Source organism: Rhinatrema bivittatum, chromosome 10 (assembly GCF_901001135.1).
Source record: "Rhinatrema bivittatum chromosome 10, aRhiBiv1.1, whole genome shotgun sequence".
Classification (NCBI taxonomy): Eukaryota; Metazoa; Chordata; class Amphibia; order Gymnophiona; family Rhinatrematidae; genus Rhinatrema; species Rhinatrema bivittatum.
This window is the reverse complement of record NC_042624.1, coordinates 85,056,040-85,069,046: the sequence shown is the minus strand read 5'-3', so window position 1 is coordinate 85,069,046 and position 13,007 is coordinate 85,056,040. Positions and strand designations below refer to the sequence as shown.

General features: G+C 45.2%; 1 protein-coding gene across 2 annotated transcripts in view; it reads right to left on the bottom strand.

Annotated features, from left to right (window-relative positions):
• The window catches only part of COL24A1 (collagen type XXIV alpha 1 chain), a 554,101-nt gene that overhangs the window by 182,619 nt on the left and 358,475 nt on the right, over nt 1-13,007 (bottom strand). For both annotated transcript variants that reach the window (XM_029618163.1, XM_029618164.1), the window contains exons 26-28: nt 8,094-8,147; nt 4,596-4,649; nt 572-625 (exon numbers count right to left, since the gene is read on the bottom strand). In XM_029618163.1, the coding sequence (XP_029474023.1) occupies nt 572-625; nt 4,596-4,649; nt 8,094-8,147 (162 nt within the window). The remainder of the gene's footprint in view (nt 1-571; nt 626-4,595; nt 4,650-8,093; nt 8,148-13,007) is intronic.

Below are 13,007 nucleotides of genomic sequence, written 5' to 3'. Positions count from 1 at the left end.
GTCAAAGTATTTTTTTTCATAAATTTCCAATTTAACCACCATTGAAAAATCAGTTGGATTAAGACTCATTAAGGACTTCAGAAGGGCTGGTAACGCTCTTCCTTTGAGATTAGAGACATATAGATTTTTGGATGATGATGATTAAGACACAGGGGTGGTGGACATTGGGATCCAGGTAGTTGTGGAACCATGAGGAACATGACTTTCAATCTATTTTTGTAATTTTTCTTTGCTAAAAATCAATCCAAAGATAAACGTCCCATATGTTCAGGATAAAAAAAAAAAAGAGTGGGAATCACAATACAGCAGGTGGAATTCAACTGAAAATATTCAGATTTTATTTATTTAAAATATTTGTATGCTACATCTGCTGCCTTAGATCGCAACCTTCACAAGGCAAAATTAGCCCTTCCTTAGTTAAATGGTTGGATAAAACATGTTTTGGGGGTTTTTTTTTCCACCTTGGTCACCTATACTAAACATCAGACATTTGTATCCAAGTGACTGCACTGTCAGGGGAAGCGTACTCTACAGGAAAGACTTAGAGAGTCTGCGATCAGATACTACTTACTCTTCGTCCCTTTGGACCTTGTAGACCAGGCGGTCCTCTTGGCCCTGCAGGACCCTAAAACAGAGAACAAAAATAGACTTGTTAAACTCTAGAAAATTTCACTATGAACTAACAAAAGGAAGCATTTACTCTTTACTCCTTTTTGGTCATTCATTTTTAACACGTTTACCCTTTTGTACCCAATTTCTGGGTATGGTCTAAATAGGTTGGCTAAAGGTTTCACTGGTATCCTCTTTGACTTGACCTGGCTAAACAGTAAGTATATTTATGCACGTTAAGACACATTAGCACTCTATGTAATGGAACACCATATTTTGCAAGCCCTTTAACACGCCCTTCTGAGATGGGATATTTTCTGCAGCTTGAGAATTATAAGGGTGTCTTCTAATCATGTTAAGAGAGCTATAACACCAATAGTCAGGCAATGCTCCTCTTTAACACTGAGACTGTAACAGTGAGAAGCAGGCTGATGGCATTCCCAGACGAATTCAGGAAAGAAGAAGAATACCCGAGCTTCAGGAAGAAACTGAAAGCGTTCTCCATTAGAACCTCTGGGTCTTCGTAATTTTGGATGTTTAATGTAATTTTAAGGTTTTACATTCTCTGTTATTTTATGGTTTTATGTAAATGTATGTTTCATTATTATGAATGCTTTAATGTTTCTCTCAGGGAGTGGCTTGGATTTGCCAGTTATGTATGCTTTTAAATAAGCAAAAATGTCGTCCCCCCCGCCAAAAGATGGAGACAAAGTTAAAAAGTTCAAAGCTGACTTTACTCCCTCTAATGGGGTCTGGTGCTACCTTCAGCTCTTCAGTATCCTTTGTCAAAGCTAAGACAACCAACGGCACTTGTTTCTTTTGGTTTCCAAATCACAATCACAACCAAAACTTGATGCAGCCAAGAAATTTCATTCCATGTTCATTAACCCAGGAATTAGATAATCCCTAAACCAAGATCATGATTAGACCAACTACCTTCAGAGTGAGCAGCAACATACTCGCTGATAGTTTTCTGAACTTCTCAGACTGAGAGCCCTTGATCACTGCAGCTTCCCTGGGGGGGGGGGAAGCTGGACTGTTCTGGTGGGACTACAGGAAAGGAAATTAACAGGTAAGTATAAATTCCACCTTCTTTATAGCCCATGCCAGACTTGTCCAGACAAGCAGAATATACTCAGGGACTACCCAGACAGGCAGGAGGAAGCTACAATAGTTCTCATGACTCCTGCATCCAAGGTGAAGCCTTTCCCAGCCTGCACACCCACATTGAGGTGCTTACAGCAGAATGCAATGGAGACAAGGGCGCTACCCTGCCAATATCTACTAGAAAGACAGGTTCTGATTTTGCCTACGAGGAGTCCTGCAAACTTGTCACGTTATCGTGATTGCCATCAGGGACCTGCAAACTTTTGTTGAAGCAGGCCAAAGCACTCATCTCCATTCCTCCTGGAATTGATGCCTTAGCAACTACTGTGGTTTAATAGGATATATCAAAGAACTATTCAAGAAGAAATAGGTCACTTACATACATCTCGAAAGTGACTTACAACGGACTTGAGAATGGTCATCCTTGTCCTGGCCTACATCGCCACCCAATTTCACACTGTTATAAGTGAGAAAGCCCAATTCCAATGAAAGTGAAACACTATCCTTAGACGAGGGAAAGTATTGTGTGCAGAGATACCTTTTCTTTTAAAATTACCAAAGGCCATTAAGGAGATCGACTTCAACAACTAGACTCAAAGAGTTGTGAGCTTTTGTTAAGGCTTACAGGATGACTCCATTCCAAATTAAATCTGACTTATTTACCAGAGTATCTGAGGGTTAGTAGATTCCCTCAGCTTGTTCACATCAAGTAATGGCAGTATATCAACCCCCGTTACTCAGGCTGCCTTCTACTGAGCTAGAGGTCAGGATTTCTGGCTAGCTCCGGCTTACACCTGTCCCCGCTTCAGCAGCCCCAGAACTCCCATCTTACCTTATCAGATCACACTTATGGTGCAGAATAACCATGAAAGAGACTGCAAATTCATTCCCTCCAGAAAACAACAATGAAATGCCACCTGCTCAGGCTCCTTCTATCCTCCCAAGAGACAGAGAGGGAAAGTTGCTTTGCGACACTGGACTACCTGGATATCACCCTGAGAGAAGTACAAATTGAGTGAGATACATGTGGATCTGCACCCAAGGTACTACATTCAGGTTCCTTGCCTAGGATCTGCAGTATGGACATGGACATGGAAATGGGACAAAAAAAAATAAGTGCTAGGGAAGTCTTGAGGAAGAATTCAAAGTTGCTGCCTAAATATAGCCACCGTGGGATTTTTTTTCTATTATACTCTTTATTAATTTCTCAGATATATAAGTTACATAAATCCTGATCACAAGAAACACATGGCAAAATACATGTATTCGAAATAAATTAGTGGGATTTTTTTTTTTTAAATAACAGACTACAGCAATCTACAGCCTCACAAGCTTAATTTGGACTTAAAAGACCCTCTGCGAAGCTTCATTTCTGCAGAGGTGAAGAGAACAGATTCTGCAAGCTGATTCCACTATCAGAGAGAACAGGAGGAGCTTTACCTGCTGAAATAATAACTTGGTAGAGAACTGGAGCAGACAGGCTCTACTGTGCCTGAGGGAATTGTCCTGTTCATCTATCGGAAGGAAGAGAGAAGTAAAGAGCCTGGCGTGCTTGATTTATCATTTATTTTTGGTGTGAATTAGGGATAAGATGTCTGCTGATCATGCTGTTCCATGGCACTACAGTGCCTGCCTTCCACTGTCAAAGCCAGGGCTTGATTTGGGGAACCCACCTAGGTTTGCACTTAGCAGGGTGACAATCCTCGGCGGATTGTAGCCTCCTACCAGGCACCTGCCTACTCACAGGTTCAGGCAGAATGCAAGGGTGGACAGGCCAACACGCTGAGACACTGTGACTTACCTGTGGCGCCTCGCCTCCCTCTTTTTACAGCAGTACTGGAAACAAACGGAGGGAGGGAGAGGGGAAGGTGATCACCTCAGACCCCCTGACCGAGACAGGAGACCAGGAGGCAGTCCAAGGAAAAGGCTGTGCTACAAGACTTTTTCTTATTTCTTTAAGTAAATTTTCTCTCTCCAAAAACAGAGAGGGAGCTGACTCTCAGTAGCAACTGCTGCTGGACCAAAGTCACCAGGAACTATCCGATGCTTGTCCCATGGACATGGGAACTCAGACCCCCAAATGAGTCTGCTTCCAAGGGGAACAGGGAAATCAATTCCAGTAGGACTCCTGCCCAGAGTACGTCAAGACTCAGCTACCAGTAACCTGGGTCTAAAGCCTTGCCAGGAACCAGTCCACATGTCCGCACCATCTCCTGGGGACAGAGAAATACTGGAGAGCTGAAGATAGCAGCAGAGCCCCATAGGGGGGCGTGAAGTCAGCTTTGAGCTTTCTTCTCTGTCTTCATCTGCTGGTGGGGGGGGGAGACATAGCCCATTTCTCTGGACTGGTCTGGCATGGACAGTGATGGAATTCCCCATTAAACATTTATACTAAGCTGCAAAGCATCTACTGTAAAATATATATAAAATTGTTTGCGAGATAACCTCATCTTTCACAGAGGCTTGGCCAAGGGAGGGAGTTCCACATTGAAAATATTTTTGAATGAACACAGTAATTGATTTTGCCTTGAATGTGCCTCAGATTGTGAAATATATTCCTTCTGTTATGCATCAGGACATTCCCATTAGCCAAGGATTTCTATTCTAGAGAGCACAGCAAAAAGAACAAAAATGATTATGCTCAATTGCAAACCGTACAAAAAGAGAACGGAACTGGAACTGTTCAACAGCCTACCCTGTAGTAATTATTGCAATAAAACTGAATTAGAATAAAACTAAAAACACCTGGCATATTTTAGAAGGCCTTTGCCTTCGTCCTATACAAGTTAGAGTGACTGAGCAGTATTTCGTGTTATATTTATTTATTTATTTAACTGCTTTTCTATACCGACATTAAAGAGAAGTTGTCTTGTACTTACAGGTAAACCTTGCGGCCCTACCAGCCCAGGTATGCCTGGTGGTCCTGAGTAACCCTATAATTTCAAATCAACAATTAAAAACAATGAAATAATTCAAATTTTATTTTCTAAAACAGAAGCAAAACCTCAAACTGTCAATTTTGTAACATGCTAAAAATGATCTGGAAATGCTCCTTTTCTGGACTTTGCCTATAAAATGACCAAACATGAATACTTTCCAGACATCATCATAAAACAATAGTGGTCATTCAAAAACAAAAATAAAAAAAGAAGATAATATTAGCATTTACATCACATGAGAAATTTTGAGGTATGATAGTTATTCATTTAGGGGTAGATTTTCAAAGGGTTGCGCGCAAACCCCAGAAAACCTACCCCTGCCTCCCCCTGCGTGCGCCGAGCCTATCTTGCATAGGCTTGGCGGCGCGCACAAGCCCCGGGACGCGCGTAAGTCCTGGGGCTTGCAAAAGGGGGCGTTCCAGGGGATGGGACCGAGGCCTCCGGCACTGCCGCCATGCCGGGGGATGGAGAGCCCAGAGGCAGGCGTAACTTCTTCGATAAAGGTTAGGAGGGGGATTTAGGTAGGGCCTGGGGGGTCGGGTTAGATAGGGGAAGGGAGGGGAAGGTGGGGGGAGGCGGAAGGAAAGTTCCCTCCAAGGCCACAACGATTTCGGAGCGGCCTCGGAGGGAACGGACACCGGCTGCTCGGTTTGGCACGTGCAGATTTCACAATTGTGCATCCCCCTGTGCACGCCGACCCTGGATTTTATAACATGCACGCGGCAGCGCGTGCATGTTATAAAATCTGGCCCTTAGTAAATTAGGCCCTAGGTTTAAGCCAACCGTCTTTGTACCTAGGTTAGGCCAGCTAAGTTAATCAGGTAGTGCTAAAAATTATTTGTAGCCAGCTAATTTTTCTTTTCCTTAACTACCCTCACCCTATATTTTCCTACACAGTGCAGGACATTTTTACAGAGATATTGATCGAATGGCCTAACTCCATAGGCGACTAGTTAGGTGGCTTTGAAAATGTCCCCCTTAGAGACTGGTAGTGCACTTCCATGAGATACATGCACAATTGTGCAACCTGCGCGCGCCGAGCCGAGCAGCCTGCCTCCGTTCCCTCCAAGGCCGCTCCGAAATCGGAGCGGCCTCGGAGGGATCTTTCCTCCCCCGCACCTTCCCTGATCTAACCCGCCCCCCAGCCCTATCTAAACCCCCCCCCCTGACCTTTATTGAAGAAGTTACACCTGCCTCCGGGCAGGTGTGACTTGTGCACGCCGGCTCTCCATCCCTCGGCCCGGTGGATGTTCCTAAGGCCTCGGTCCCACCCTCATATTATAAAATAGTCCGGCCACAGGCACATATGTGCCAAATTTTAAGTAAGCGCACGCATGTGCGCCCAAATGCCACAGCTACCAGGTAAATCGGGGGACTTTAAAAGGGGCGCGTGCTGACGCAATTCCCAGTTTTACCAGTTCCTCTCCAGCTCACCCAGGGGCAGATTTTCAAAGGGGTACGCACGTAACCCTCAAAAAGCTGCCCCTTCCACCCCCTGCGCGCGCCGAGCCTATGTTGTATAGGCTCGGCGGCGCGCACAAGCCTATGTTGCATAGGCTCGGCAGCGCGCACAAGCCCCAGGACGCGTGTAAGTCCCGGGGCTTTCCTGGGGGGGGGGGGGGGGGGGGGCATGTCGGGGGCGTATGTCGCGGTGGCGCGTCATCCGGGGGCGGGGCCGCGGGCGTAGTTCCGGCCCAGGGGTGTTTCGGGGGCGTGGCTGAGGCCTCCGAAACTGCTCCCGGGCCGGGGAATTGTGCACCGGCAGCCGGCAGGCGTAACTTTTATAATAAAGGTAGGGGGGGGGGTTTAGATAGGGCTGGGGGGTGGGTTAGGTAGGGGAAGGGATGGGAAGGTGGGGGGAGGCGGAGGGAACAGGCAGCGCGCGCAGGGCTCGGTGCACGCAAGGTGCACAAATGTTCATCCCCTTGCGTGCGCCGACCCCGGATTTTAAAAGCTACGCGCGTATCTATTAAAATCCGGCGTACTCTTGTTTGCGCCGGGTACACGAACAAAAGTACGCGCATGCGTACTTTTTTAAAATTTGCCCCCCAGTTAAGAGATAGGTCTTCCAAACCGCCCCCCCCCCCCCCGACTCTTAAAACCCCGCAGATCTGCCTATTTTTCTTTATTCTTCAACATACACGTCTTCCATAGCAGAAGTTACATGGCAGGGGGGCCTTGGCACATGCCAGGCGGCGTAAGAATTTACGCGCACATCTCAGGTTTACGCCCCTAAGTGCCCAAGCCCTGCCCAGACCACACCCACGCTCCGCCCCCTTTAGGAAAACTGTCGAGATGTGCGCTGCAGGAGATGCACACAGTATCCCGGCGGCTTTTAAAACCTACTCGGTGCCTGCGAGCCCGACCTATTCGCACACCCCCTCCCCCAATTTGTGCACGCTTCGGGCTTTTAAAATTCACCTTATTGGGAGCTCTGCGGGCAGGAGGGACTGACCGACTCCTGCTCTGAACTGCAGTAATTCCGTCTGGGACAGAGCTCTTGCTGAAGCAAATCAAAGCTGCAGATCTAGGAGAGCGACTAACCCTTTGTGGGTGAGAGCAGAGATGGAGAAAAGCTTGACCACGGAGAGTATAGATGGGCTCTGCCTCCACCTCCTGCATGCTTCAAATGTCTTTATTTGGGCCCTTGCAAGTAACTTTTTGAAAGTTTGAACAAGGAGCAGACAAATATCCCCCTTTTATGACAGTGGATATTTGGAAAAACCCCATACTGGGTTGCTATTTGCATCCCAGAGTCCAAAATCACCAAGGGGTGAATTGACTCTGAAATTCATACAACCCTACCACATGCTAAAACTGCAGTAAATCTTTCATTTGCACTTTCAGAATGCTAAGTTACAACATACAGAGACATCTTCAGAAAGAACTTTAGCACACACTGTATCCAACCCCACCGAGCGTCTGTGTTTTGGAATCTCTACATTTTTTTGGCAAAAACAATTTAGCATAATAAGCAAAAAATAATCCATTCCATACAACGATGCAATAAATAAGGTCCCTAATTATTCTTTGCTTTAGCTAGGAGCAGGGAAGTTAAAGCCTGTAAGCAGTCCTGGGGATGTCACAATCCAAGCCAGTAAACACATGTTTGTTAAGTAAGCGCTGAAGAATGCGGCTTAAGCAGGGAAAGCTTCAAAGGAAGTCACCAGAGAGCCTTCCCTGCGCAGTGACTGGACAGGATCAGCGTTACGTTTCCGAGCCAATACCCAGCACGCCAAAGCTTAACTCCGGCCTGCAGCTTCCGGACAAGTAGCACGGCAGAGACTGCCCCGGAGCGAAGCACTGCCGCTTCCTTCAGCCTGCGTCGAACCATCGCTGCAAGGACCGGCTGCAGGCATTTCAACCAACAATCTCCTCTTTTCTTTACCCCAGCCCATATTTTTTTTTTTTTTGCTTGAGTACATTAATAATGCTTACCATAATGCCTTTTTCTCCAGGGGGACCCTCCGGGCCTGGATTACCACGCTCTCCCTTCAACAAATAATAATAATTACTATCATTAATGGAAAAAAGACCCAGTTGTGTGTCATTTTGTAAAAAAACACTGACAGCTCTGCATTAAGGAGATCCCACTTTGAATGTTAGTTCCATAAACTATGCAGAGGTTCTTAGGATGGAAAAAGTGACTACGAGTCCCTTTACAGTTATTTATTTTTTTATTTTTAAAGATTTTCAGAATGTAGTATGTCCACCGCAGATTTCAGCTGGAAAGGAACACAGACTTGCATTTGTGACACATTTTAAAAAAATCTGGTTAAACCTTTCAAGGGTGTATATCCAAAGATATCCAGTTAACTGAGTTAGCCGGATAAGATTTATCCGGCTACACTGCTGAATGGCCCCAGAAAAAATCACTAGTTAGCTGGATAAATCTTATCTGGCTTAGTTTAGACCTGCTATTGAACAGCTCTAACTTAGGGGGTCATTCTCTAACACTATCGCATGCGAAAAGGGACGTTTCGCACGTGAAAAATCCCTTTTTTGCGCGCGATAGCTAGCTCGGGGCGGAGTCGGCCCCGGGAGAGGAGGAGTCGGGGTTTAATCCAGGCCTTAGTTAACTTAAGTGGATAAGTCTGAATATAAGTTAGCCGGATAAGTAGCTCCTCTCCGGAACACCCATATCCTGCCCATCACTTATCCCCCTATCTACTTAGCTGAATAAGTACTTATCCGGTTAAGTGGTGGCCGCTGAACGAGACCAGGTATTCAGCCACTGCCTCTAAACAACTTTTGCAGCTGAGTAGCGCTGAATATTGGCCTTTCGGTTTTAAAGCAAATGTGCCTAATGCAGCCAGGACTTTTCTCCCTCTGTAGGGCCGATGCAATAAGACGAGTGTTGAACGAAAACGCTCTGTATCGAGCGTCCGTTTTCCTAACACGCATGCAGCCCACATCCCCTGGGCGCCCGATGCAGTATTTATAGGAGGGGGCTGTGTAAAAAAAAAAAAAAAAAAAGATGCGCTAGGGGAGATTTGTATGTCTCTAGCACTCAAATGCATTGGGCACCCACAATTGCACCAGGCGCTGAACTTGAGCGTCCGTTTTTATCCCGGATCCGGCCAATTCTGCTGAGGTTGCTGAAGTCGCCCATAGTATAGAATTTTTTTTTTTTTTTAAATCAAGTTAATATACACATTTTTCAACACCGCAATCAGTAAATTTATGTTTCAGAATGATACTAAGTAGGAAGACCCCCAGAGGAACGTATTTTTAAATTTCTCATGAGCCCTTGACTTGCGGATTTACTTTACGCCACTTTCAGGGCTGGAATTAAATTTGCCACGTTAAAAAGTGTGAGTTGGACGTCCAGCGAGTTTCTGCATCGGGGGAGGCGGGGTTATAGCTGATAGCCTCATCTACATGGAATGCACATATGATGGGCGCTATCGGCTACACATTTGTTTGGGCGCATGTTTTGGACGCCCTGATCTCCTTATTGCATCGGGTGCTAGTCTGGCGCGTCCAACCGCGTGTAAACCTGGGTGCTGGGCTGGTTGCACTTTATTGAATCGGCCCCCTGTGTGGGTGTGTGGGACCCACACTTTGCATATTTTGAGATCAGTTAGCACTCAAGGCATGATGGCTATCAGAACTACTACAAGCAAAGGTTGAGGCGGCACTGCAGTTACATGTCTCCTCCCCATATATTCACCCTAAAATTGATGTGAACAAACAGTACACAGCTCAACACAACCAGTCCCTGAACTGACAGGTTTTCTTCCATCTTCACACTGTAATCACCCGTGAGCTGGGCTATACCTGCCTCTGCTCACTGGTTCATGCACATTAAATCAAAAGGCTTCCGGTTCATTCTGAGGATTGTGAGTGCGTGTGTACGCGGGCACTCTCTTAGGCAGATGAGCTATTGTCTGGGGTACACAAATTGATATACAACAACATGTGTAGCTAGCAGCACTTGCATTCAAATGAAACATTCTGAAGTTTTTCTAGCCATCGGCCTGAGGATATATTTCCATCAACAAATCTTGTACTTTGTTATGAGAGCTGGTACTAATATTCCACTCATTGACCTTTCTGTGGCATCATAGAATATCAATCAATCTGACATGAAAGCTTTTTTTTTTTTTTCAGTTCATTCATAATAGAAAGATGCTGTTTATGTGATGAAGCATGAATCTCCTACTTCTGCAAAAAGAGGGGAATTAATATCCTTAGACGGACATTATGGGGCTGATGTATTCAACATGAGGCCAGAAAGGAGGCCATGGAGAATAGCTATTCAAGAAGGCCAGGCAAAGAGGGACTCAGTGCTGACGGCAGGGAGAAATCGCTGTTGAGCATCAATGGCCGCAGACAATTTTTGGTGAGTTCTTGCCAGCAATGATAATAAATCAGTAAGACCCTCCAAGACAACTGAAAACAGCTGGCAGTCAAAAGGACGGGTGCTCAAAGAACAAAAAAATGTAGCTCGGAAAACAGTGCAGCTCATGGACTTTGACAGAGAGGTGAGAGGGACTACAGAGGAGGCTCGCAACGTCCCCGACAGACACTGTAAGTACAAGAAAACAGGAACCCTAGGAGCCTGAGACAAGAACTTCCACCATGAACTAAAGGAGCCTACTTTCCAGGACACGCACACACCTACAAAGGGACAGACCGCCTAAATTAGATGGAAGAAATGCGTCTGAGGTGAACTGATTTTCAAGAAGGGCTTACACGCATAAGTCTGCTTTGAAAATGATCCCACCAAAATCTATCTTCACATAGTTCCACCTGCTATTATGTGCATGGAAAATTTTCGGGCACACTTTGAAAAATCCAAAAGCATGTATGTAAGTCCAAACCCCTTCCCCAGCATCGTTCACGGAAACACCTCTGTTCAGTCCAGGTAAACTTCTGGACAGGATATACCCATGCAAGGGGGAAAAAAAGGAAGAAGAAATACATGTTTCCGCCCACAGGAAATAACAGGAGCCATGCAGTGGCAAGGCTGACCGACCTTACCCCTGCTCTGAGCGAAACATCATGAGTAGCAGCCACGTATCCCCTTCTACACTACCAGGACTGGTTCTTTTCAATATCTTATTAGCAACATTGACAAGAGAAAAATAGCCCAACGTCTAGAACGCAAATGAACAGTCAAACCAGAAAGGGTGGAAAAAAATGAAAAGGGTCAGTAAGAAACTGGAAGAATAGTCAAATGGTTGGAAACTGAGTTTTATTGTTTAAAAGTGTAAAAACCATGCAAGCACAGCACAAAAATTCATGAAGTACATATCACTTAGAAGAACACAAACTGGAAACTGTTAAACAAGAGAAAGGGAGCCAGGAGTAACCATCTCCAGTGACCGGAAGGTAGCCAGTCAATGCAAGAAAGCAAGAGGGGAACTGATAGCATGCTCGGGAGCATAAGCAGAGATATCAGCAGGAAAAAGATGACAATACAGTGCACCGTGTTCAGCTGCTGAGACTGTACCTTTGTACGAAGGCTGAGAGGATGGAAGCGCTTCAGAAAAAGACAACTGCAACGATGCAAGTCCTGAAATACAAACCCTAAAAAGAGAGGCTTAAGACTATCAAAATGGACTTGCTAGAAGAGTAAAGAAGGGGAAATAAGAGAGAAACATTCAAATATTTGACAGGCTTCATTCAATAAGTTACAGGAATCGGAGTCAAGAAGTCAGCAGTGTGGAAGCTAAAACGTTCCCCAAAATAAGGGAAGATGGCTCAAAGAAGAAGGGAACACAAGAGTCGGGCACTGAATAAGGAGGAGGTGCACCTAGCAGTGGGTCAATAAATGACAGGAATCCAGAGAGCTAGGGGGTGAATACGGGATAGAAAAGAAACAAATTTAAAAGGAAGAAGGGTTTGAAACCTGCAGAAAAGAGAACGTAGCAGCCTACTCCACAGCCTACAGAGCGAGGCCCGAGGGAGAAAGAAAAGATAATCTCCATGAAACCAAAAGATTGATTCCAGTAGGTTGGTGGTGGCTGGCTTGCATCCAGCAAGGCCACAGGAATCTAGACAGGCAAGAGCCTAACTATTCATCGTAGCTGTTCAGATTATTGGAAATCACGGGACTGGGAAATGGCCTGAAAACTTGTTTGCTCATCTGCTCAGAATGGTAGAGAACCAAAGAGGAAAGCAATATCAATCTGACGTGGATAAGGAATGATATCACACAAAGCTGTACGGCTGGCAGCTGGGATATATCCTTAGCAATGTAGAGCACAATTGCTGGACAGATTGGATAGATCAGAGTCTCTTTATCAGTCATAATCTACTGTGTTTCTGTATTGCAACAGCAGATATGTGCAAAAGCTCAGAAGTCAGCGACTGTTCTCCAAATGGAGGCCCAAAGTGCCAGGGACGAAGTGATACCTTTGAGTGGGTAAAGTGCAAAGAAACACTTATATAGCGAGTCATGGGCATATATGTTGCACAAAATCCTCGTGTTAGGATTCTCTCTTTTGAGCTACTGTTCCAGCATTTTTAGCAATACCAATAAAATATGGAGCACAGAATGCATCTTTGAATTCTAGACTCCTTGCATATTGCAATACTTTTCAATGGACTAATATAAGAATTAGCCAAAGATTATATTGAATATGAACCTCCCAAATCACATGGGCCTGTTTATCATTTGAATAGACCTATGGTCTCAAAAGGTCATGAACTTCTTTGGACAGTACACATGTTATTCTACTAAAAGGTAGATGACTGATCTGATAAACAGCTCAGCTTCTGAGGTCTCCACTGCTTGGTTCTAAACGAAGGGGGACACACGGCAAGACTGCTGGAAGTCATTTTCAGGTCCTTTTATAGCAGTCTCGGCTTGGAAATGGGACCACAATAAGGAAACCACATAAT